The following is a 25,745-nucleotide window of genomic DNA, read 5'->3' on the forward strand; positions in this document are numbered from 1 at the left end:
AGTGAGCCTCCACATCCCTAACCCTCCACACCCCTCAGGGATGGATCAGGACCAACCTGTCCCTGGGCCCCAGAGTGGAGCTCAGCTGCTCATTGAGGTTGAAGCAGACACTCCTCCAGAGTCACCCCTGACCATGGTGCCTTATGACCTGAAGCTTGGAGGGGACTGGCCCAAGAAGGTGTTTAAAATAAAAGAAAGAAAATCAATGTGTACCCATCTCCCAGACCCTTCCCTTCCCCACCCTTAACTCCAGTGCCCAGAAGGGTCGCCCAAGACCCACCAATCCCCTCTGCCTGCAAGGCCTCCACTCTTTCTAAGAGAGCTGAGGCGTCGGGACCCAGGACCACCGTGAGGGCTGTGCAGCAGCCACCATGGCTCCCTGAGCATCAGGAAACCATGTTCTCTCAGTCATGGTCTGGTAGACAGCCAACACCTATTTCCTCCATTTTTTTTTTTATTTTTTTTTTGGCTACATGTGATTTTAATGAACTTGCACTTACTCGGTTTGGAAACCATATTTTAAAAGACATTCATAGTTTTCTAAACATGTCTACGTTATTCAAGGAAGAAAGTGAATTCAAAATGGACTTGGTACAATGTGCTTACTCTTGTTGGTTAGTAACGTTGATAAGTTTATGAGTTTAAGTAGCTTATAAAGAAATTCTTCAGCATTCTTTAGAAAGTTTTATAGGAAGTAATCAAAATTAATTTTAATGGCAGTAAACTTAAAATCAGTCTTGGTAATTTTAAATCTTTGGCTGCTGGGTGGCTGTTTCAGCGGAGGGCTGTCAGGAAGATGGGACCCTTCCCTTGCCACCACTACCCGAGACACAGGTGCAGGGTTGTCCTGCATGCTCCCCACTGTGTGACACAAAACCTGCCCAGGAAGCCAGGGGCTGGGGGCGGGGGGGGGGGGGGGGGTGGTTGGCAGTGGCAGGCAGCGAGGGACTTGGAGACATCTACTGGCGACCTGCCATGGCTGCTGGGTCGAGATGACCTCTGCCGGAGAGCCAGGAAGAGCATCTGTACTGGGTGACAGCCCACCAGAACCTCAGAATGTGGCTTCATTTGGAGAAAGGTCTCTGCAGATATAATTAGGGACCTCGACATGAGATCATCCTAGATTATCCGATGGCCCCAAATCCAGTGAGAGTGCTGTTATAAGAGACACCAGGAAGAGGACAAAGGGGGGTGGGGCACATGAAGATGGAGGAAGAGGCTGGCAAGATCACTGCATTTATGTCAGAGCCCTTGTGCTGGCTTTGAAAAATGGAATTAAACCATCACCTGGCTTACACAACTATGGGAACGTACTAGCAGTGTTTTTCATTTCTTCATCTGCATTGTTAATAACTTCCAGGCCTGTGTGGACACAGAGACGGCACAGTCCAGCTTCAGTCTAAATGGAACAGAACCGTGAGTCCGGAGAGCGGGGCCTCGGGGGACCTGCTTGAGTTCTCCCTGTTTCTCCAACTCTAAGTTTTCGGACTTGCCTGGCCTCTGGGGTATGGAACTTTTCAGGGGAATGAGAATTAGAAGCCCATCCTTGGGCCAGTTTTAAGCGGAAGTAGAAACCAGCGGGGTCGAGAGGAAGGCGTCGGGACCCAGGACCACCGTGAGGGCTGTGCAGCAGCCACCATGGCTCCCTGAGCATCAGGAAACCATGTTCTCTCAGTCATGGTCTGGTAGACAGCCAACACCTATCACCCCTTCTCAGGCTCAGCACCCCAACTTCTTCTGTCGCCTTTGCCAGGCTCCCTGACCTGGCTGGACTCTGCGGTGAGCCTGGAAGCTGTGCTCCCACAGGCTGACTCCTGCTTCCGGAGCTTGTGGGTCAGCTGAGGTGCTGACAGGACACACCTGGAGGATGGGAATGTGTGCACAGGGGATCTTCATTGAGGAGAATGAGGATAGAATCTAGAAGTGTTTATAGGGAGGGCGTCTGCAGCTGGGAGAGAGAGGACAGAGCGTGTGTGTGTGTGGGGGGGGGGGGTGATGGGGGCGGGGGTCTTTAGCCAGGAGGGTGAAGACAGAGCCTGGGGTGGGGCTCCTTGGCTAGCTCCAAGGGAACCATAGCAGTGAAGCTAGAAGTGATCTCAGGGCCACCCTCCCCGCTGAAGGCTGAGCCTCTCAGTAGCCTGAGGAGACCTCTTCCACTGGAGGGTCCTGGAGGGTGGGAGGGAGACCCCTGCACCCCAAGTCCCAGCACTCCGGCCAGTACTCCCTGTCATCCTGGCTGGAGAACCTTCTGCTGAAGGCAGACCTGCCCCTCTCCTGGGCAGTACGGGCCAGGTGGGGGGAACAGGCAGCAGGTGTCCCAAAGAAGGGGAGGGAAGGGGAGGGGAGGGCAAAGAAACTGGAAGAGGATTTCAGGGTGACGCTTTTCACACAGGCAACCAGGGGAGACCCACTTTGTCCATAGGAAGAAGGAAGGCCGCAGCTGAGTGGAGGCTGAGCTGGTGGTGCAGCCGCTGCTTGTCCCGGGGAAGGCGAGCCAGCTGCCCATGGTGCTGCTGCCGCTGCTGGTGCTGGGCACGACCTGCTGCCTTGCCTCGCTGCTCCACCCAGGTGCTCGCCGCACATCCCTTCCCCCGGGTGCCCGCTCCTCAATTCTCCGGACGCGGCCCACTCCCCGCTCCCTGACCTTCCCACCTTCCGTGGGGTCCGAGCCCCCCGCCAACCCGGGCCCCTCCTGGCCCGAGCGCCTTAGCGAAGAGGACAGTGCTCTCGGCCGCCCGTCTGCGCACCCATTCATCTTCCCTCCGCCTCCACCCTCCATCGCCAGCGCCCTGGTGGGAGGTGGCGCGGAGACCCGGCTGCGGGCCCTACGGGCACTGCCCCGCGAGGTTCCCACGGCCCTGGGCGTAGAGCCGGTGGCCTGCGCAGAGACGGCCTTGTAAGGCAGAGGCGGCGCTGGGACCGGCCTCCGTGCGTCCAGCGCGCTCTCCCGGCTTGGGAGGACGGGGGCGGGGCCCGGAGCGCCCGGGTGGGCTGGGGTGGGGGCCGGGGCGAGGCTGGAGGCAACCTCGGGCGGGTGTGGACGGGGCCGGCGGTAGGCTTGGGTGGGGGTCTGGGGCGCGCGGGGGGCGTGGGGCGCTCGGGGCGGGGGGGCGGTGGAGCCGGCGAAGCGAGGCTGGGGGGGCGTGAGCAGACCAGTGGGGGCGGGGCCGGGGCGGGGCCGGGCGGCGGCGGCGCGAGCGCACCGCCAGGCACTCGGTTGCGCGCGGCCGAGTCGCGGAGGCGCCGCGGCAGCAGTCCCTGCGTCTGCGAGGTAAGCGATCGCGGGGCTCGGTACCGGGGCGCCGGGCTGACGGACACCCCTCGGGGACGCAGGGCCTCGGACCAGCCTGCGCCGCCCGCCACCTGCGCCCGGGCTGCGCGGCGGTCGGCGCTGTGCAGGGTGCGGGAAGGGAGGCACGGGAGAGGGGCGGGAGGGACTGGCGGTGCACAGCACAGGAGGTTTATAATTGGGCCCCAAGCGAGGCCCTTGGCCTTTCTTCACGGAGGTGCCTCTTGCGCCTTCTTTCCTGCGCCGCGCGGCGGTGTATCTCCCCGCCCTTCACGTCCAGCCGCAGGAGCGCTGTTTAGCGACGCCCGGGCCTGGGGTGCCGCTCCCCACGAGACAGTGGGAAATTAGGACTGAACGGGTTTGAAATGAAGCCGCTGCCCTACAGCACGGAACGGCCGTTTGTGTCCAGGGGCCCGGAATGAACGTGATTCCGGCAAGGGCTGCGCTGCCCCTCTCAGGGTCCCAGCCCAATGGGTCCGGCACAAACGTCACCTTTCCCGGGCCAAGTGTCAGGCCTACAGTCTGCAAATCGAAGCTTCCCAAGGGGTATTCCGTCTTCTGATCGCCTGTGAGCACCGAACCCGCAGGATAAAGAGGTTGCTGCCGGTGCATTTCCCACGCACCTCTGCGGCCAGTGCCCGCCTTTGAGAGCGAGTCCTGAGAAACCCTTCATTCTGCGGTTTCGGTTTTGTCCAGAAGCCTTGCGACGCGGGGGGGGGGTGGGGGGGGTGGGGGTGGGGATTAATTCGCGCTTCCCTGTTGGGACTGCTATTTTGATAGGCGTCGTGTGTTCTCCGAGGATCCGACACCTTTTGGGACGAGCCGGCTATGCTGTCATCCACCTGCGCATTTCATTGGCTGATTCCCCTGACATTTATTAGATACTTGCGGCGTCCCTGGGGGACGCTGATAAAAGGACCCAGCAACCCTGGCCGCCACCGCCTCCAGGCACTCCCCACGGCCACCCTCTCCGAGAGCACAAGCGGGAGCGGGAGCCGGGTTGTCCCCAGAGCCTAGACCAGCCCCTGGCCTTTAGGAAGTGAGCAGTAAACTGACCTGAACTCTGAGGGCACAGGGATCACATCCGGGGATGAAGTGATGGGGCTGGGGAGGGAGAGCTGCAAACAGGCAGGAAATGGGGTGTGTGTAGTGGGCGGTGAATCAGGCCTCAAGGCTTCCCAATGCCTTAAACTGGATTCCAAGGTCCTGTCTCTGGTACCAGCCCCTGTTCCCATCACACAGTGGGACTCACAGGGCTCAGTGATGGGAGGTGGTGGGGGGAGGTGGTGCTGGGGAACTTCCTGGGAGCTGGGAGTGTCTGCAAATGCATGCCAGTGAGGGTTCTGTGGGCATGGTTTCCAAAGGGGTCTGACTCAGAAAGGTACCACAATTTAAGGGCTACAATAAAAAAAAAATGTATCTGCATCTCTATGGAGTGATGAGGTGATGGAGATTAGAGGAAGCTGTGCTGCATTCTTATCTCTCCTGCGTTGTTTGGCTGATCTTCCTGGATCCTTTAAAGTTGCAACAAATAACTATGTACATGGTTATAAATGCTAATGGTGGAAAATGCACACATTTGATAAAGAAAATTAAAGCTACTCAACGCTGATGGAGGTTTAAGAGAAACCTTTGAGCAGCCAGACTGTCCTCAGGGCCGTCGCGTCCTCGTGGCTTCCCTCCCGGGGGGCAGCAGAGCTGCTCCCTGTGGAAGAGGCTGAGAAGCACTGGGAGTCGCGAGGGGAACACTCTGTAAAGTGTATTGATTGTCCAGCCACTATGCTGTACACGTGAAACCAAAACAAAGCAATATTGAAAGTAAATTGTAATTGAAAGATTTTTTTTTTTAAGGAAAGGCTTCCTGGGGAGAGGCTGTGCTGACTTGGAGCCAGGCCTATATTTAGCTGGTGATGTTGCTGGTGAGGCTGGAGGAGCATGCACAGAGATGCCATCTGGGGATCTTGAGCAAGGGGCCCTGCGGCACCTTGAAGTATCAGGTCCTCCCCGGGCTGTGAGATCCAGGCCCTGAGCTCCTGTCCAGAAACTCTTCTTCTGTGGCACAGTGTCTCCACATGTCCCCTGGACTTCGGGTGGTTTGGGCCTGGGGCCAAGTCCACCTGAGCCTACAAACCCAGGACCAGGCAGATGCTGGGACGAGGCAGGAGAACAGACACTGCTTAAGTAACAGGTGGGAAGGAAGGAGCGGAGCTGCCTGGGTGGGGCCCACACTACCTGGGTCTCCAAATCCCATGTGAGCCCTCACCATTGTTCAGCCCCCTCCTGGGAGACCAGCTTCCTCTTTGGGTGGGGAGGTAGCCACCGTGTCATAATCCATGCCATCCCTAACCATGGCATCTCACCTCCGCAGAGCCTCCTGGGCAGGTTTCAAGTGCCAGTTCCTGGCAATGGCTTTACTTGGCCCTGCTGGGGTCACTGGGGGAGGCTGCAGGGTCTCTGATCCATTGGCAGCCCCCAGGAACTGCATATGGAGGAAGGGCAGCTCCCCACAGGAACACAGCATCCAAATCCAGGAACTGTGTCCAAATCTCGGTTCCTGATAGAGGAATTAAGACTGGTTTTCACTTCCATATTTTCCCTTTACTGTACAAAGACTTGTAATGGCAGCTCAGTTGTGACTGTGAATGACTCTCTAAACGTCCAAATGCAGGACCTTCTCTGGAGAGCAAATGTAAAAAAATCTTTCACAAAGTATAAGAAAATGATGGCTTTCTGACTTTTGCACCACACTAAAATGTCTTCTGCAACCCCCCCATACGCTCGGAGACCTGAGCTTCTTAGCTGTGGGCACTGTGAGCTCATCCTTATAAGACCACATTCACGCTGACTTTAAAAAAAATATATATATCTTTATTGATTTCAGAGAGGAAGGGAGAGGGAGAGAGAAATCAACGATGAGAGAGTCATTGATTGACTGCCTCCTCCACGCCCCCCCACTGAAGATCAAGCCCACAACCCTGTCAGGTACCCTAACTGGGAATTGAACCGTGGCTGCCTCCTGGTTCATAGGTCGATAGTCAACCACTGAGTCACACCAGCTGGGTGACTTTTTCTCTTTTAAATTAGATTTGTGAAACATCCTTACCCCCCTGGCGTCCTTTATGCCCTCTTCTCCTGGGGCTCAGTGTCTCCACATGTCCCCAGCTTGTCTCCGTCGGGCCCAAGTCTCTAATTTTCTTGGCATGCTAAGTGGGGCATCCCGTGTGGGCTCCGCGTGATCTCCCCCGCCCTGGGCCACTTTTCTCGAGATCTCATCCTGTAACCTTGTTGCACCCTTTTGTTCAGCAGATGTCTGAGCACCTGCCAGGTGCCAGGTAAGCTGGCGTGGCCTCCACCCTGGGGAGCTCTCACTCTAGCTGGAATGTCACAAAACAGCCAGCGTCCTCTAGGTGACCTCATTTAGGCCTCACACTCCCCACTGTCTCATCTCCTCTTGGCAAAGGATGAGCTAGGTGGGCAGGTTGAGCTTCCCTGGGGTGTGTGTGCATGTGGGCCTCACACCCAGGAGGCTAGCCCCAGAGTCGGTGTTAACTCAGATGCCCCCTCACATCTGACTGGAGTGAGCTCCCAGGAGCCTGCAGGGTGCCCCTAAGGAAGCGTGCTTCACACACCATGCGTGCCTCAGGGTTCTCACCACTGTCCAATTGATGACTCTCGGCCCCTCCCTGTTTCCCACCCGCTCTGGTTTTCTAATGCTGTTCCACACCCATCCCAAACCAGGAGTTAAGACAGTGATGGCGTCTATCTGTGGCCGCCATGGTGCTGCATGTGCCAAATGTCCCACCTGCCTCTGGCGCAGGGTTGGCCTCAAGCCCCTGTGCCTGTGTCGGGGGCAGGCTGTGGACAGAATGGCGCTGGAGGATGAAGGAGGTCATCTGAGCCTCCCATCACCGCCCTGCCTTCCCTGGGATGCTGGCACCCAGCTGTCCCCAGGCCAGATGTGGTGGCTGCTCTTTTGTTCCTGGGGGCCCCTGTGCCTTCGCTGTGGTTTTACCACCTTCCATTGTAGTTGTGTTCAACCTTTATATCTAGGGAGCCACGGAGAACACATTCTTCCGTGCTGGCTTATTTCTGTCAGTGCTGTGTGAGCGGCTCTCTCGTGTGGTCTCACGTGTCCAGTGTGTATGTGCCGTGCTGGGAGCCCACCACCGTCATTTACCCACGGTGTGGCTGATGGGTGCGGGGCACTTCCATTTTTTGGCCGTTGTGAATGAAGCTGCCTGACCTTCCTGTGATGCTCTCTGGAGCACATGTGCGAGCGTTTCTGTTGGTGACGAGTGTAGGCCCTCGTTTATCCTGAGGTCCCCCTGCAGTCCACGTTGCCAAGGCAGCTGGAACCATGTGCCCCACCGTTCCCTGTTGCTCCTCATCCCCCAGCACTTGGCATCACCGCCATTTCAGTCGTCCGCCATTCTGGAGGGTGTGGTGGTATCTGCCTTGGGTTTTTTTGCACTTTCCCCGTGTATTGGGCATCCGGTGTGCTCTCACTGAATGCTGGGCCAAGTCCTTGCCCTTGTCCTAGAGACGGTTGTCTCTTTCCTGTTGATGAACCGGGATCCTCATAGACTGAGAGGAGCCTATGTTCATTATTAATAGCTGATTCCTCCTTCCCTGTAGCTTGCTTTTTCACTCCCCCCATAATATTTTTTGATGAATAGAAGTTCTTAATTTTAACTCGGTGCCATTTGATAAGCTTTTCCTTTGGGGGTAGTGATGCTTGTGTCCTGGGTAAGGAATCTTCCCCTGCCCTGAGGACATCAGATGCTCTTGTGCATTATCTTCTTGCAGCCTCATTACCCTGCCTTCCCTGCTTCAGTCTGCCATAGGCCTGAGCTGATGGTGTCAGGACCCAGCGTGCTTTTTTTCATGTGTCCATTCAATCAGCCCATCTCCACTGACTAAAATCATTCTTTTCCCTTTTTTTTTTTCTCCCTGCAGGGCCACCTTTGTCATTCTGAATGTGTCAATATATGCTTGGGTCTATTGGGGCTTCATTCTGTCTCATCAGTTCATTTCTCTCCTTGTGTCAGGACCACTATTGTTAAGTGTGATGGTTTGTATCAAATTAAGGAATTTCTTTTTTTTTCTAATTTGCTAAGAATTTTTATGGTTAATAAATGCTGAACTCCATTGAATGCTTTTCCTGCATTCATTAAGAAGATAATATGATTTTTATCCTCTATTCTGTTAGTGTGATGAATGATATTGATTGATGTTAATGTTAAACCAACCTTGCATTCCTGGCATAAACCTGACCTGATTGTAAGGTATTGATTCTTTTTATTTATTACTGGCTTCAGTTTGTTAATATTTGTTTAGGATTTTTGCATTTACATTCATAAGTGATATTGACATAAATTATTCTTTTTTAAAAATTCTCAACCGAGGATATGTTTGTTGATTTTTTTAGAGAGAGAGAAAGGGAGGGAGGGAGGGGAAGAGGGAAAAAGAGAGAAGAGAGAGAGAGAGAGAGACATTGATGTGAGACATAAACATCATTTGGTTGCCTCCTGTACAAGCCCCAACCAGGGATCAAACCCAAAACCTAGGCATGTGCTTTGACTGGGAATCGAACACACAAGCTTTTTGGTGCATGAATGATGCTCCAACCAACTGAGCCACCCGGCCAGGGCCATAAATTATTCTTTACTTGTAACACCCTTATTAAGTTTTGGTAGCAGGATTATTTTAGTCTTATAAAATGATTGGGAATGTCCCATCTTGTACTCTTCTTTGGAAGAATTTGTGTAAGATTGACATTACTTCTTCTTTCAATATAAGGTAGGATCTGCTGACAAAGACAGCCATGGCTGGAGTTTTCTCTTAAGGCACAACCTTTTTATATTGTTGGACCTCTGTAGTGTATATTTATTTTCTAATTTATTAATTTTGTGCTTATATTTATTATTTCTGTTGTTTTTGTCCATATATACATGTCTGTACACACACACGTTTACATCACATCTAGGTGTTTTCTCTTGGGTATTTCCAATTCATGAGTTCTTGTTAATGCTGTGTTGAATCTGCTCTGTTGTTAAATATATCCATCAAGTTCTCAATTTTAGTTATTGTGTTTTTTAGTGCTAGAATTTCTAACATATTCTCTTCCAAAGTTGCTATCTACATTTTTATAGCTCCCAGTTTTTGCTGGAATTTTCCATCTTTGCACATGGCATGCATAGTTACTTCAACCCCAGTATCTGATCAAGTGCCAATAATTGGAACCTCTAGATTGTTCCTGTTGCATTTGTTCTGCACTTTTCCCCCTCATATGCCTGGTTATTTTTTTTACTGTGTACTAGATATTGTAATCAAAACATGTTTATAGAAATATTCTATGGTCTCGATGGCAATCTCTTTCTCTAGAGAGTTTTTATATGTGTCCTGTTGGCATGTCAAGGCATTAGCAATCCAGAGTCTCCTGAATCCAAGTTGTGGGTTGAGAAGCTGAGCTGATTCGGTCTCCTGCCAGCTCACCCGGCACGTCCCTCCAGGAACAGCTGTGAACAGTGTGCTCAGCTCTCCAGCACCAGCCAGTGCCCACAGAGAAACGGCTGAGTGCACGGCTGGCCTGTCCAGGGTTCCCTCTTCCTGGGTCCAGGCTGCTTACTTTCTCTCTCCTGTTAGCACATGGGTGTATTGAGGAAGAAGGGTTTTCTCATTGTCCACTCTTCCTCGCTGCCCTGTGGGCTGGAAGGCCTGGCTGGTTCCATCTCAGGAAGTAGGAGTGCAGCATTCGTATTTTCCAAGTTCCCAGCTGACTCTGAGGGGTGGCCCGTGTGCTGTCTGGGCTGAGCAGTGCCTGGCCAGGTGAAGATGGTGTTTGCAGGGAACACTCCCACTTCTCTTTAAGGCGTGCTGCACTTCACAGCTGCGCCAGGTTCCTCAGCGTCTCAGCCTCAGGTGGGCCCTGCTCAGTCCTCCATTCTTCCTTTCTGACTACAGTGCTCTGTCAGTCTCTTCCCACATTGGCTGCTTTTGGGGGCAGGAGATCTTTGAGGCTTAAAGGTACTGACACACAGAACCAGGCAGACCTGGTCAGCAGCCCTTTCCCGCAGGCCCTCTGTCCTTTCTGGGCGCATTCCTGTTGTCCCTGTTGTCCCTGCGCTGGCCTGAGCAGACCCCAGTTCTTTATGACCCGCCCTCAGTTGCCTGCCATGCTTGTTGGTTTGGCCAGGGCAGCTCCAAAGCAGGAGAAGCCCTGGGGAGCGACTCCGGCCCCAGCTCATCCCTCAGGAAGGGCCCCCCCTGGCAGGGGCCAGCCGCAGGCGCACATGTTTATCTTTGCCCCGATTTTAAATGTTTCCGGTCCCGGTCTCATGTGCTTCACCAGTATTTTTCCTCGCCCTGAATGTGTACCCACCTTTATTTCCTGCCCAAATACCTCCAGCCCGAAGCCAGAGTGGGTATCTTAGAGGACAGGTGTCCTTTGGCAGTCCCCTACTTAGAGCTCATCCTGGCTCGGAGTGACCTCCAAGGGCCTCTGGAATCCACTGCACGGGGACCTTCTGCTGGGTCTTGCCCTGGGTTCTCTGTGCCACACCCGATAGCATTGCCTTCTCCGGGCCTTTCACACACGTCTCTGTGGCCAGAAGCCTCAGGTCCCTGAGTTGGGCAGGCAGCAGCAAGCTCCTTGCTTTTCTGTTCCTGTTGGTTCTGGGGGACCTTCCTTCCAGCTGCTCTGCGGTCCTGGGCCCTGAGAGGCCCCTCTCAGAGTGGGGTGGCTACGTCGCCCTGGAGGGCTCTCCCTAACCTGTGAGACCCTCATTTTCTTAGCCCCCTGTGCCCAGCGCTCCCCTTGGCTACTGCTGGCCAGCTGTGTGCTTGGGTTTCACAGGAAACATGCTGACGGATACCAGGGTGGCTCTGGGGGCTGCAGCAAAGTGTGGCTCCTGGGAGGTGAGTCCCCCTGAAACCACCAACCCCATGGTGCTGGAGAAGCTTCTGCAACACCAATTCTTCTGAGCCGTAGGGAAAGACAACTCCACCTTCCCTGGTTTTCCTGGCCCATGAGCCTCCTTTTGGAGAGCTCACAGCCTGTCCTGTGGCTGCCCCATTCCACCCAGCCCTGTCCTGCCCAGGTCCTTGGGGGACCCAGGGTGAGGACACAGTGACAGGATGGGCCCCGGCCCTCGGGTGGCTGGGTGACCTGGGGAAGCTTGCCTCCTCTGCTCTTTCTTCTCTTGTGTCCGGGAGAAATTACCTTTGACCTGTGAACAGGGAATAGCAGGGGTGTGATTTAGTTCTCAGGCTTCTTGGACCCTTGGGCCTTCTGGGCAGCAGCCTGAGGCTACATGACAGGACATGAGCTGCATCCCACTCACACAGCCATAGTCCAGCCAGCCCAGCCTGTCAGGCTGCTCAATACCAGGACTGTGAAGGGCAGGGAGCTGGGTTGCAGGGCTGCTCTCCACGCCGAGCTGGGGCTCTGAGACCATCCCCGTGCACTTGGCGGGCGCCTGTGGACTCAGAAAGGCGGCTTTGTGCAGCTCTTGGAGGCTCCCGCTGCCTGGGACGGCCCTCGGGTAGACGAGTGGCCATTGACATCGAGTGTCCGGGGCACCGCGGGGTGGGTGGCCATGTTATGATTAGCAATGTGAACAATTGCCAAAGGGCCGTGTTGTACTCAAATGGACTCAAATAAAGAGCTGAAGATGGTGGGGGCAGGGCTGGGCTGGCCCTGGGGGGGTCCACAGGATTCTGATGGCCTTTGTTCCCCTGGGCTGTTTACTGGAGGGGGTGCCCTGTCCATGGGGCAGCACTGACACTCCTAGACCTGGACGCTGGGGGCCTGAGCCTCTGGTGGGATGATAGTGGAAGGGGGAGGTGGACAGACACCAGCTGCCTCCGGCTCAGGTCCCTATGGGCTTTTGAACTTACTGTCCCATCCTGACCTTGCCTTTGCTGAGGGCCTCACACACACATATCTGAATACCCAGGAGGTCAGGGCCTGTGGGAACCTGGCGGGTTGCCTCCGTGAGCAGCAGACCTCCCTAGACCTGCTGGCCAGGCCTCAGCCTCCTTCGGTGCCTCTGGGGCAGTTGTGGCATTTACCTGGGGGCTCTTGCCATTATCCCCCCCAACACCCTCTCCCTCCAGATCAGTGTCCTGGGACCAGGCCCTAATGGTGCCCATGAAGCACTCCTGGGAGGGCCTTCCTGGGTCCTTGGTGCCTGGGTCCCAGGATCACCTGCTGTGGAGGTCTCTGAGGAGAGGGAGGCACAGGCTCTCTCTACTTTTTTTTTCTCCTTCTGCACACTTTGTTTGGAGTTCCCTGGTTGCCTTTGAGAGTCCAGCATCATGTGGAAAGGCTCTTCCTGCGCCCACAGCCTCCCCATAGGTGCCCTCAGCTCAGCTCCATCACCAGAGCTGCTCCCTGGCTGCCGATCAACCCTGCAAGTGTCAGGACCTCCATCGAGGTCTGCACGGGAGTCCGTTTATCAGACCCTCAGGAATGCTTGCATTTCCAGGGCCTGTGGGGCTTCTCACACAGACCCTGGGCCTTGGGGATCCTAGCAGTGGTCCCAGTGACGATCCAAGGGCTCTGATTCCTAGTCCTGGTGGTGAGAGGTACCTCAGACCCCCAGTGGGTGTAGAGATTCAGCCCTAACCTGTTTGGCTCAGTGGATAGAGGGTCAACCTGCAGATCAAAGGGTCAAAGGTTCATTTCCGATCAAGGGCACATACTTTGGTTGCAGGCTCCTCCCCGGCCCAGGCCCTGGTCGGGGCTTGTGAAGGAGGCAACCAATCTATGTGTTTCTCTCACATTGATGTTTATCTCTCCCTTTCTCTCTCTCTAACACTCTCCCTAAAAATCAATGGGAAAATATCCTCAGGTGAGGATTAACAAAAAAAGGAAGGAAGGAAAGAAGGAAGGAAGGAAGGAAGGAAGGAAGGAAGAAAGAAAGAAAGAAAGAAAGAAAGAAAGAAAGAAAGAAAGAAAGAAAGAAAGAAAGAAAGAGAAAGAAACCATAAAAAGATTCGGAGGATTTGGGTGGCACCACACCCACCCCTCAGAAGTCCATGGGGTGGAGGACCAGTGACGCCCAGGCAGGAGCTCAGGGAGCCTGGGCGGCTTCCTTCTGATGCCCACTCTCCTGGGAGCCCTTTCCTACCTGCAGGGCTTGTGGCGGCATCTGTCACCAGCCTCAGAGACACACCCCATTCCCGCAGAGCACAGTGGGTGGGGCCCGTCCACTCATTTCCCAATCGAGCTTGCAACATGTGCATCCCAGGAAACTCAGCCCACCCGAGGGGGTTGGCGCTGTGCCATTAGAGGAAGAGGTTAATGTCAAGAACCCAAGCCGAGATCCTGCATTTAGACAGCAGAGCCACTGCCGGGAGCAGCCTCCTCGGAGGCCGGCTGCCTCGCCAGGAGCTCAGCAGGTGTGGCTTCCCATCCAGGCCCACAGGTGTCTGAATCACAAGGGTCCTGTTCTCTTGAAAAGGGGACTTCTCCAGTGGGATTGCTGAATAACTCTGGTTACACCAGAAGGTTCCGGAGTTAGGATTGTGTGATGTCTCACCAGAGTTAGATACCTACACCTGGTGATTTGGCAGAGAACGTTTCTCTTGTGTTCATGGTGGAATCAGGTGGCCCTGGCTGCAGGACGTTTCTCCGCAGAGCGGGTTCTTAGTGCACAGGTGTCTTCATTCCACCACGTGCTCCGAGCTCAGGAAGGTTAGTGGTGGGGGCGGGGTTTTGTCCCTCTCAAGGGTGGGACTGAGTTTCCAGCAGTTTGGCTGAGTTGGGCAGAATGGAGCCTGAGGACAGTGGCTGCCGCTGCGGACATGCCCTTGGGCAGGGCTGGGGCCACAGGGCTCTCTCTGTAGGCTCCCCCTTGAGAGCCTGAGATCAGGGCCCAGAGCAGGCCTCGGGCAGAGGATGCGGCTCCTGGGGAGGAGAGGCTGGTCAGGCCCAGCATTTCCCAGAGGCGGCCCCGGGGAGGCTGTCTGTGAGGCAGAGGCTCCCTGGGCAAAGGGGCCATCAGGAGGGTCTCGCGGGTCAGTCCCAGGTAGGGCCATGGGACTATGAGGTGGTGTGATGGTCCCGTGTGAGCTCTGGGAACCCTACGGCAGGCGCCAGTCCCCAGCCCCATGCATGCTGCTGGCCTGCCCCCTGCCCCACTCCGCACGCTCTCTGGCTGCTCGCCCAGTGTTCATGCAGCTTGCTCAGGCCCTCACTCCAGTAAGGGTCAGCCATTTGGGTGCACCCAGCTCCTACTTGGGGAGGATAGTGTGTCAGTTGGCTTGGTAATGCCCAGCAGGCCACAGACAATGGCACCCGAGGACGGAGGGGAGGGAGGAGGGAGCTACAGGCTGTGAGGGGCCTTGGGAGCCAGAAGGCACCTGGTTATAAGGCAAGATGGTCAGCTCCACTGGCCAGGTCAGACCGCAGGAACTGCCAGCAGCTGAAGGTGTAGGTTGGGGACAGGGGAGCTCATGGGGCATCAGCAATGAGTTGCGGGCATTGCTTGGGGGAGCGAGAGTGGAGATGATTCTCACCCATCTTTACATTCAGGGCACAGCCATGTTCTGTCCAGGAAGGGAACCAGGAGAGCACAGCTGCTGTTGCTGCCACCCTTTAAAACCACACCTGGCCCTGCTCACACACACCTGGCCCTGCTCACAGACACACCTGGCCCTGCACATACACACCTGGCCCTGCTCACAGACATACCTGGCCCTGCTCACAGACACACCTGGCCCTGCTCACACACACCTGACCCTGCACAGACACACCTGGCCCTGCTCACAGACACACCTGGCCCTGCTCACAGACACACCTGGCCCTGCTCACAGACACACCTGGCCCTGTTCACAGATACACCTGGCCCTGCACACAGACACACCTGGCCCTGCTCACAGACACACCTGGCCCTGTTCACAGACACACCTGGCCCTGCACACAGACACACCTGGCCCTGCTCACAGACACACCTGGCCCTGCTCACAGACACACCTGGCCCTGCACACAGACACACCTGACCCTGTTCACAGATACACCTGGCCCTGCTCACAGACACACCTGGTCCTGCTCACAGACACACCTGGCCCTGCTCACAGACACACCTGGCCCTGCACACAGACACACCTGGCCCTGCTCACAGACACACCTGGCCCTGCTCACAGACATGTGAACTATTCATTCATTTGGGGCTAAGGTTCAAGGTCTGGAGAAGGGGCTGTGCACAAATGGATACACTAGACAAGAAATATAAATTTAGAAGGCATGGGGAGCCAGATGGAGACCTTACTCTCTAGCTGAGAGGCTCTCTGACTTCTCAGTCCCCTTTGCTTTTATTTACTAGAATACACATTTGCCCTTTAGCAAAGCAAACAGGCATATCAATGGTAAACAATATCAGGTTAGGGTCGTAGTCAACAAACCACGGCTCATGAGCCATATGCGGCTCTTTGGCCCCTTGAGTGTGGCTCTTCCACAAAATACCACATGCGGGCGCGCACGTACAGTGCGAATGAAACTTCATGGCCCATGCACAGAAGTCGGTATTTTGTGGAAGAGCCGGTATGTTGTGGAAGAGTCACACTCAAGGGGCCAAAGAGACGCATGTGGCTCACGAGCCGCAGTTTGTGGACCACTGGTTTAGGGGATTGCCTTCAGCCATTTGGCCAAAGCAGGGCAATATTATGCTGATTTTCAGGCCTTGCTGAATACCAAAGTCCATTAGCCTTCCAGTGGACTTCTTGCATAATTATGCTAACTACTTGTTGGTCTTAGCCTCTGGCACAGACACACCTGGCCTTGTTCACAAACATACCGGGCCCTGACTACAGACACACCTGGCCCTGCTCATAAGCACACCTGGCCCTGCTCACAGACACACCTGGTCCTGCTCACAAACACCGGGTCCTTTGGCAGGCATGCCACTAACACAAATTTTCATTCCTCCTGTTTGGGGTGCTGTGTGCTAATGTTATGTGGCAACTGTGACTATCACCTGTTGTTGGTGTGTCCTGTGTCACCTTTTCTATAGGTTTTGCCTCAGGCTGTCAAGTCTCAAGCATGTTCAGGAAAAGTCATTCTGAAATGGGGCCTAGTTTATGCTGGAAATTGGGACCTTGTCATGGCCGTCTTTAGAGCATCTATACCCTGTGAGGAGGTGTGGGGCCAGGGAGACCATGTGATATCTGAGAGACAGCCCACCCAGTGGTGAGGCAGCCCCTGGAGCCTGGTGGACACCCAGGGGCAGGTGTTCCCAGGTTCAGGTGGGTCACCTGGCCAGGAGCTTTTGTTTGACTATTTCCTGGGTGGCTGCTTTCTGGGTACCCAGCGCCTGCCCCTGTATCTCATGCTGTTCCGGTCTGTAATTCCACCTTTTGACTGCCCTGCCCTCTCTAAGCCTCCTTTAAAAATGCAAATCCGGTAACACAGTCTGCCCCACACCCAGTGTATCAGTTCCCTCCTGACCCCTCTAGGACATCGCCTGCCCCGCCTCAAGCAGGATCCGGGGAAGGCTAATGGCTCCCCTAGAACTGGACGTACTGGCTTCCCACACCTCACCTGCCTCCCACCTACTCTTCTCCCTGCCCCTTGCCATCCTGTTTGACACCATCAGAGCCCAGAGCTGCTGAGGGGCTTGCTGGTGTGGTCCCTGCCAGGAGGGGTCCTGTGGGGGCTGGTTGGTCAAAGGCCCAGGGTTGGGGAGGGACACAGCTCTCATTCTCCTGCCCAGGGACCCCCGAGGCCAGCAGGAGAGGGGTCCCAAGGGAGCCCAGCTCTTGGCTGGGAAAGTAGGGGCCTCCCTGCCCCTCTGTGCATTCCTCCTCCTCCCTCTCCACCCCCCCCAAGCACACACAACATCCCTACGAATTGGGGGCCTTTCCAGGGAAGCAGATGAGAGAGGCCCAGGAGAGAGACTGGGTTTTCACCTGGAGCCAGGGGCCATGGACCATGAAATAAATCAGACCTTGACTCACTGGGGCTTTCCCGAGCTGTTGAAAAATCCTTACATTGAAAAAACAGGAACAGAGCCTGCTGGGCATCGAGGCTGCCATGTCTGTGGCCAGTAGGAGTGATACCTGATCAGTCTCCACTTCTACCTACACTGCCTTGTGCCCGTAAGGGAAATATTGGCCAGGGAGGGGTCAGCTCCCCTGGTAATGCAGGACACACATCTGGCACACAGGACACATACCTGAGCATACAGGGCACACATCTGGGCATACAGGGCACACATCTGGGCATATAGGACACACACCTGGAGAGGCAGGACACTCACCTGGGGGTGCAGAGTACACACCTGGAAACACAGTACCCACTTGAGAATACAGGCCACACCTCAGAGTATGCTTCATTCGGTGGGTTGGCATTTTCACCTCCTGGCAGCCTCTTCCTCTAAGTGACTTTAGTTTTCATTATGTGGAAAGTGGATGGCACAGGTGGGAATGGGCATGGAATGCCACCCTGGGTTCAGACTCACCTCACTCCCCAGAAACTGTGGGCACAGGAAAGCAGAGGGGAACCACAGCCTCCATGGGAAGGGGGCGGGGAGGAGAGGAGCCAGGTAGGTGGGATGCTGGAGGCTGGCCCTTGGAGGGAGGCCCCTGCATGCAGGCTGTCATCACTGGTACAGAAGGGTTCTCTGGACACCCCTGTATCCCAGTAGACCTCTGCTGGAGCCCTCGGCTACTTTTTAAATTAAATTTATTATTATTACACTAGAGGCCCGATGCACGAAGATTCGTGCAAGAATGGGCCTTCCTTCCCCTGGTTGCCAGCACCGCCTTCGCTCTGGAGCCGCCTTTCCGCCTACGCTCCGGCCCAGAGCCGCCTTTCTGCCTTCCCACGCTGCCCAGAGGCCCAGAGCAGCTGGGGTGGTGCAGAACGCCTGCTCAGCACCTGTGTATGCAAATTAACCCATCAACTTTGTTGTGTTAATTTGCATACTCACTCATGATTAGCTGGTGGGTGTCGCGAAGGTGTGGTCAATTTGCATCTTTCTCTTTTATTAGTGTAGATCATTGTGGAACTAGCACATGGATTTACTGGGGCGATTCAAACAACAGAAGGATGTAACCCCTCCCCTCAGGCCCAGCCTCCCTCAGTCTTCCTAGCAGCTCCAACGCTTCTCTATCTAGTCCCCATAGTCGGCTTTCCCAGAGTGGGGTGCGTGATTTCTGCTCTCCCTTGCCCTGCGTCTCCACACAACAAACAATAGTCTTGGAGATCTTCCCCCACCACACATAGGGGCTAGCTCCTTCTATTATTTTTGTTAAAGTAATTTTAAAATATTTTACTATGATCACACATTTTCATAGTAAAACAAAGTGGAAACCCAGACCAGAGCTGTGTTTTGGGTCTTGTGGCCGAGTTACCTCTGCAGCTTCAAGGTCACAGACTGAATGGTTGGCAAGGGTGAGGGCAGCAGGGGCAGTGAGGGTGTGGCAGGGGAGGGGAGGTGCCCTGCTCCACCCACCTCCCACCTGGGTCATTGCTCCAGAGCCCTTCTGTCCACCATCCCTTCAAACATCTCTGAGCTGATCCTAAGTGACAACCCATCAACACACACAGACACAGCCCTCAAATGGCATTGAAGGCAGAGGCACGCCGCCTGCAGCCACAGCTCCAGAAGGAAGCATGGCAGGTTGAAGCCGCCAGCCACCTGGTGAGAAAGGCCCTGGGCCTGCCACCCCCAGGGCTGAGGTTAGAGGCTTCTGTTCATTTCCTGGACTTTCCTGGCCTCCTTGACCCTGTCTTTCTGCTCTTCCCAAACTCTCCCCCCAGGTCCCCCTCCCAGTGCTGCCTATCCACTCTGGGCGGGCCTCCTGTGCCCTCCTCAGGGTTAGCCGTGGATTCTCGCCGCCTGACTGCCACCAACAGCCTGCTTGACAAGTGTGGCAGAGCCCCCAGCTCGTCTATGCACAGCCATCCGGCCCCTCACCCCGGGGGCCATGGTCTGAAAGGGCTTTTCTTCAGCACCTTTAAAGCATGGGCCCCTTTCTTCTGCTGCCCAGGGCAGCAGATGGAGACCAGGTGGGGTCTTCCGTCTGGGAGCAACCTCAACTGTCCGGTGGGATTCAGGGCAGCATCCGTGGCAGACGCTTCATGCATAGCAGCCACATGCCGGCGCCTTCCTGCGGATCCAGCCTCCACTCAGGCTCCCCCTCCAATTCGTCTAAAATCACACTCACCATTGCCCTCTTACCGGCCTTCATTCTCCTCGGTGCACCTCTCACTACCTGATGTCATACCATTTATGTTTGTTTACCTCTTTATTGCCCGTATCCAGCTGGAAAGTAAAGCTATGACAGCAGAACTTTTTCACATCTTATTCCATCCCTCTCACTTTTTCATGGACTCGTTAAAGCCCCGTGCCCAGCACGAGTTGGGCCGAGGGATGTGCGGTGCCTGAGCAGGTTGGTGTTCACCCCCTCCCGGCCGCCCCTGGTGTCGTTTATCCTCGGGATCCCTGGGGGCTGAGGCTCTCAGAGAGCCCACTCTGCGTTCCAGGATCAGTGTATCTGTTCAGCATGTGCTCAGAGCACTTCACAGGGATTCGTTTTGTTCTTGCCATTGGTGGGGTGCTCAGTCCCGCCACACATGGCTTGGAGGTAGTGGGGCTTGCTGTTGGTTGCCTGGAGGGCTGGCTCAGCCCCAGACACTGAGCGGGGTGTGTGTTGGGGGGCGGGTGGGGGGGGGGACTTTGGGGAGGAGCCCTGGCTTCCCCCATCCAGGTTCTTGCTATAAAATAGTGCTGCTAGGAAAGTTGCAAAATACAGAAAAGCACAAGAAGAATGCCCACAGTTCCAACACCAGAGCCAGCGATCCCCAATGCACTCAGGGGTGCTTTCTTCTCACGATACGGCGCTTCCTGGACCATGCACTGAGCTGGAAGCATCGCAGGAGGTTTCTTCCTCTTTGACCAAGTTGAATGCACGTGCACATTCCCACAAGTCAGCTCATGCTTCTTGTAACTGCTCAGCCATGTTTCCTTCCTGGGCACTGAGTGCTGAAGAGATGCTCAGCCGACCCCTCAAGAAACTCCTGTTTCAGACAGAGAAATAGTGTCAGTAATAAACCTGGAAGCAATTCTGCCGCCACCTGACTCCTCACCTTGGCACTGGATTCCTTGGAGGGAAAGCGCTCCTGCCCCGCCCCTGAGCCCTGTGGGAAACCGGAAGTGCTGTCCAGCTCTCACACCCAGAGCAGGCTGTGCTCCATCACCAGGGGTCCAGGATCTCTCTCAGCAGCAGGTGCACTTTTTGCGCCATCACAGAGGATGGGGGACAGAGTGGGACCACAGCCCCCGAGGCCCCTGAGAACATCCAGTCCAATGGCGGAGGGCATTTGACTTCTTCCTGTTGGGAACCTGTAGTATCTTGAGTTCAGCAGGGCCACCAGGCCCCCCTACAATGCCCAGTCGCCCATCTTCCTCTGTCGTAAAGGGTGTTGAGAAGATAGATTGATGGGGATGTTCAGTGAATGGCAGAGCTGTGAGCAAGCTTGCACAGACTACCCCTGGATTGTGTGTTGTGCGCCAGTGGGTCCCGAGTTCTGACCTCTCATTGAGCCCCAGCAGTGACCTTTCTCAGGGAGGTAGACAGAGATGAGCCACTCCTCAGGGACCCATGGGGATCTTACATGGGGCTGGGCATCTCGGGGTCTTGCCCTGGCCGTGGCCTGATGCAATGGGAGGCTGCATGGCTGCATTGCGTTCTGTGCTCATGAAACCCGCTAGAGGCAGCACGGGCTCCTATCTTCTGAGCCCCCGGGGACCCAGCCCAGCTTTGGGGATCTGGCACCTCACAGAGGCAGAGCCTCATGGGAAGGTCAGTGCAGACTCCCCATCTCCCCACACAGAGGACCCTCAATGGTGGCTTTCCTCCAGTGCATGCAGTCCCCCCCCCCCCTGCACCTGGCTGACTCCCTGGGGTGTCCCTCTCCTACTCGCAGGGGGGCAGCAGGCTCAGCCCTGAGGTGAGGGTAGCAGCCAATTCTGGATACCCCCTCCCCAAGGATGGCATCACTCTGTGGACCCCAGGAAGGATGTCTTTCTGGGGAGTCACCCAGCAGGTGTGGCCCAGGGAGGAGACCGTGATGGGGGAGTGACAAGGAAGGGGCCCTGAGCCCCAGGTGTCTGAGCTGGGTGCACTACCATGGCCCTGCCAATTGCAGATGGCTTTGACTATTTGGGGTCCTTAACCCAGCAATGGCTGTCAGGGTGCTGGTGCTTGCGGGGCAGGTAATGTTCAGCAGCAGGACAAGTGCTCACCATCCTGCTGTGGCCCCTGGGCAGGGGTTCTGCCCCCTCATGCCCAGGGTTCGGCTCCAAGGGGCCCCAGGGGCCCTGCTACATCCCAGGCGCCTGCCAGCCTCCTGTCCTGTGAGTGAGTTGGAGGAGCCTTGGGTAGCGGCCCCGAAGAAACAGAATAACCCCTTTCTTCTCTCCTTTCTCCACCAGAAACATGGCCGACAGCAAGGCCAAGCCCACCAAGGCTGCCAACAAGACACCCCCCAAATCCCCAGCGGACTCTGCCAAGGACAAAGCAGCTAAGAGGCTGTCACTGGAGTCAGAAGGTGCCAACGAGGGGGCGGCCGCCTCGGCCCAGGAGCTCAGTGCCCTGGAGGAGGCCTTCCGGCGGTTCGCGGTGCATGGGGACACCAGAGCCACCGGGAAGGAGATGCATGGCAAGAACTGGTCGAAACTGTGCAAGGACTGCCAGGTGATCGACGGGAAGAACGTGACCGTCACCGACGTGGACATCGTATTCAGCAAAATCAAGTAAGTGAGCTGGGCTCTCTCACCACACAGCCAGCTTCCCCAAGGCCTGTGGTCAGCCAGGCCGCAATCCAGGGTCTGCTGGTGGATTTTGTATCTTAACGGGCTGTGAGGAAGTGTGATGCTTCAAGATCCTTCCCTTCCCAGAATCAGATGCCCAGGGATTGGAACCAGAGCAGGCTGCCTTGGGGTTAGCTGGGACCGGGGGAGGGGGCGCTGCCCTGCCCTCGGGAGCTTGGAGGGGTCTCAGTGGCAGAGCTCCTGGCCCACTGTGGGCTAAGCCTGAGAGGTGCCGCTCTGAAGCCTGTCCCCCAGGTCTGACCTGCATCTTGCCTGCCCCTGCCCGCGGCCCCTCTGTGGGGCTCCCCTTTCCTTTGGGAATGAGGCACGTGAAGAAGAGTGTGGGTGACAGAGCAGTTAGCACCTGAGCCTTCAGCTGTGGCCCAGTGACTGTGAGCAGTGTGCTTCCTCGTATGCACATACATCTGTGTACATGCAGGTGTATGTACCTGTGCATCTGTGGAGACATGTGTGTGTGTGCATGTACATGTGCTCCTGCACACATCCTTTCTGCTGGACATTGGGAGCGTATCCAGGAAAGGTTACACACACCCGCTTCCCTTTCCACCGGGCATCTCTGGAGCATGAAAATATTCTCCTGCCCTCCGCACCCATGAGCACACGTGGGGAAATTAACAGCACCCCCAAGGCCATCAAGCATCCAGCCCTCTCTATCCAGGTCATACTTGTTGCTAGAAAATGGCTTTATTTCAGTTTATTTTTGTCCTATGTCCATCGAGGCTGGTGTGATCCTTTAGTTATTTGTTGCTGTGACCTTGCCATGTTTCATCTCAGATGCCCCCGCGCCCTCCCTGCTAATGGCCTGGCTCCTTCCTCCCTCCATCCTCCTCTGAGCACAGAGGCAGTGAAAAAGAGTTTTTCTTTGCACCCCCAGAGCCTATGACTTCATGTCCCCACTTTGCTTGTGGAAATGTCTGGTGTATCTCCATCATGGTGAGGTCTCCCCAACTCCCCAGCCTGACATACCATCCAGACAGCCATGCCAGGCAGACGGGCCAGTCACCATGGAGCCACGGGACAGCCCTCCTGGGGTTGGCTCATTCCCACCAAGTGGGAGGTTGCACGGGGTGGCCTGGCTGGGGCAGTGTAGAGGTGTCCCCACAAGTGGTCCCTGAGGGCCAGCCATCAGGACCTAGTCACCACCAGCACAGGAGACTGGCATTCACCAGGTCGAGGGTCTCGGCCTCTCAGTCTCACCTGAACAGGTGGAGGAACATTGCAGATTTACTACAGTCGGGCCAGAGCCCCAACAACATAATAGCACAGGGTATGGGATCCTGGTGGACGACCCATTTCCTGTGAGCCTGTGCCTTCTCAAGGCCTAGGGTTAGAGGAGGGTGTGGGGCCAGGAATTGAAGGAAGGGGTGGATGCAGGTAAGGAGGTGGGATGCAGGTGAGGAAGAGGAGGAGGGCACAGGTGTGGAGGGGAAGAGGAGGTGGGAACCTGTGAGGTGGAGCAGGAGTTGGGCCAGGTGAGGAGGAGGAGCTGTGGCAGGGCCTGGGATGAGGCCCAGCATGGGCCCTCTGTCCAATTCTTGGGCAGGTTCCCCAGGCCTTTAGCATTGGTCTTTGTAAACCCAGTGTGTCCAGGAGAGAAAGAGGGACAGACCCAGGAGCAAAGGAACCCCGAGAGCTGTGTCTGTGGGGGGATGTTACGGAAGGGCTGGAGGCAGGTGAGATGAGTGTTGTGTCCAGGGACAGGTCACCCCACCAAGGAGTGCCACAGGTTCCCACACCCATGGCACTGGTCTAGACATGCAAAGTGTTGGGGCAGGTGGGGACAATTCTTCTTTCCTCGCTCTTAATTCCTTCTGCAGTAAGTTGCCTTTAAGCTATTGCATGCAGGCATGTACACACATGTGCACACAGCTCACATATGTGTACACAGACCTGCCTGTGCACATGAGCTCACAGTGCGCGTGCGCGCTTACACACACACACACACACACACGCACACACACCACATATGCACAATACATGCAGGTGCACACAGGTAGAACTCAGGCTGCCCATATCCTTGCAGGGGGAGAGGTAGCAAGTGTGGTGGTGGCTCGTTCAGAAGACAGCTGCCCTGGACGAGCCCAGAAACCCTGTGTGCAGGAGGCATGTGCACCCCATTACCCACATGGGGGGCACTGGCTTCAAGGAGTGAGTGGGCACCAGGAAGGACTCCATCTGCTCCCCATGCTGATCCTGGGAGGCAGGATGTCTGCTGCTTGGACTCAAGGTTGAGGCGTGGACCTTAGCTCCTGGGCATGATGGGCCTCCCATTGCAGAGCCCAGGACTATTCGTGGTCCCCTGGTGTCCCTGCCTCAGGTCACTTTGGGGGACATGGAATGGGAGAATGGGTAACTGTGGCCTGGCCCTTGAGGGGTTGTGGCCACTACACAGTGAAGACCAGTTTGTGGTGGCCACAGGGGCCCCCAGAAGGGAGCGGGAAACCCCCTGCTTGGGTGGCTTGCTGGATACCACAGGTTACAGTAGGAGGGACTCACGCCCTTGTGCCTGGGTAGGAGAGGTGGACAGTGCCCTGGGTAGGGTCACAGGATCCTGCAGGACGGGCCGAGACCTCAAAGTTGCTGACTTGGTAGAGAAGAGCAGCTCTTCTGTTTGGGGGTGGTTGCCAGGGCTCTGGGCGGTGACGCCAGCCAGGGTATCTGCAGCCTTTGTTTAGATCCTGTCGCCATGGCAGTGCCTGTTTGTTTTGATGTTACTATGTGTTAAATTTTAAACAAATTTCTTGCAGCTCTATACCAGGTCTAGATGGAAGACTATTGTTACCTAGACAAAGACTCCGACATCCTCCACGCCCCAAAGGACAGATGATGGTCAGTCTGAAAGATTAATTAATCAGGACCTCATATGCACAAGCAGGAGGGTCACCCTGACAGTCCCATTTGGGGGGCCATGGACGGCACCATCCCCTTCCATCCTGTATGCATGTGTGGGGTCAGGCATGCGGTTCCCACCCTGTAGGTGGAGAGGACAGACCAAGGGGGCAGAGGACGGCGGGGTCTCTGCTGCAGCCTCTCCTGACCCATGCACATGCCTGTCTGGTGGGTGCTGTGTGCACGCAGAGAAAACAACCCGTTTCTCGTGACACTGGTGCAGGGAGGCAGCTCAGCCCCTGTGTCTGGCATCTGGGTCTCAGGTTAGAAGGAAGCAGGTGGGCGGGGCTCCCTGTCACTGAAGACTTGGGAAGCTGCCCCATTCTTGCCACACACGCTACAGTCAGAGCGAGGACACACGGCAATTGTCTGAAGCAGGGGCTCCTGGGCCGTGGGTGTGCACCCCAGAGGCTCAGCATAGAAGCTCAGGCCTGGGGCCTACATGCCATCCAGTGGTGTCCAGAGCCCAGAGCAGGCTGAACCCATAGTAGGAGCCCCAGCAAAGCTCGAGTGTGGGGTGGGGTGTCACCGAGAGCTGATATGGCCACACTCTGGGAGGAAGGGCAGCCCCTGCCCCTCCCTCCAGGCTGGCGGTGCAGTTGGGGCTTTGGGGTTGGTGCACCCAGTCCCTCCCACTGTGCTTTCAGCTTCGTGTTGGGGTCTCCCAGTGTCAGGGTGGCTGTGGTGGGAGTGCTTCTCTGTGGGGCCCTCTGGTGACCACTGGC

General features: G+C 55.9%; 1 protein-coding gene across 2 annotated transcripts in view; it reads left to right on the forward strand.

Annotated features, from left to right (window-relative positions):
* Window positions 1-3,186: 3,186 nt before the first annotated feature.
* The window catches only part of TPPP (tubulin polymerization promoting protein), a 33,169-nt gene continuing 10,610 nt past the window's right edge, over window positions 3,187-25,745 (forward strand). Inside the window, exons 1-3 of one of the 2 annotated variants that reach the window (XM_081090158.1) lie at window positions 3,187-3,271; window positions 21,733-22,053; window positions 24,879-24,960. In XM_081090158.1, the coding sequence (XP_080946284.1) occupies window positions 21,737-22,053; window positions 24,879-24,960 (399 nt within the window). In that variant the 5' untranslated portion in view covers window positions 3,187-3,271; window positions 21,733-21,736. The remainder of the gene's footprint in view (window positions 3,272-21,732; window positions 22,054-24,878; window positions 24,961-25,745) is intronic. The other variant, XM_081090159.1, reaches the window with a different exon arrangement.

This window comes from Myotis nattereri (assembly GCF_964212035.1).
Source record: "Myotis nattereri genome assembly, chromosome: 4".
Taxonomy (NCBI): Eukaryota; Metazoa; Chordata; class Mammalia; order Chiroptera; family Vespertilionidae; genus Myotis; species Myotis nattereri.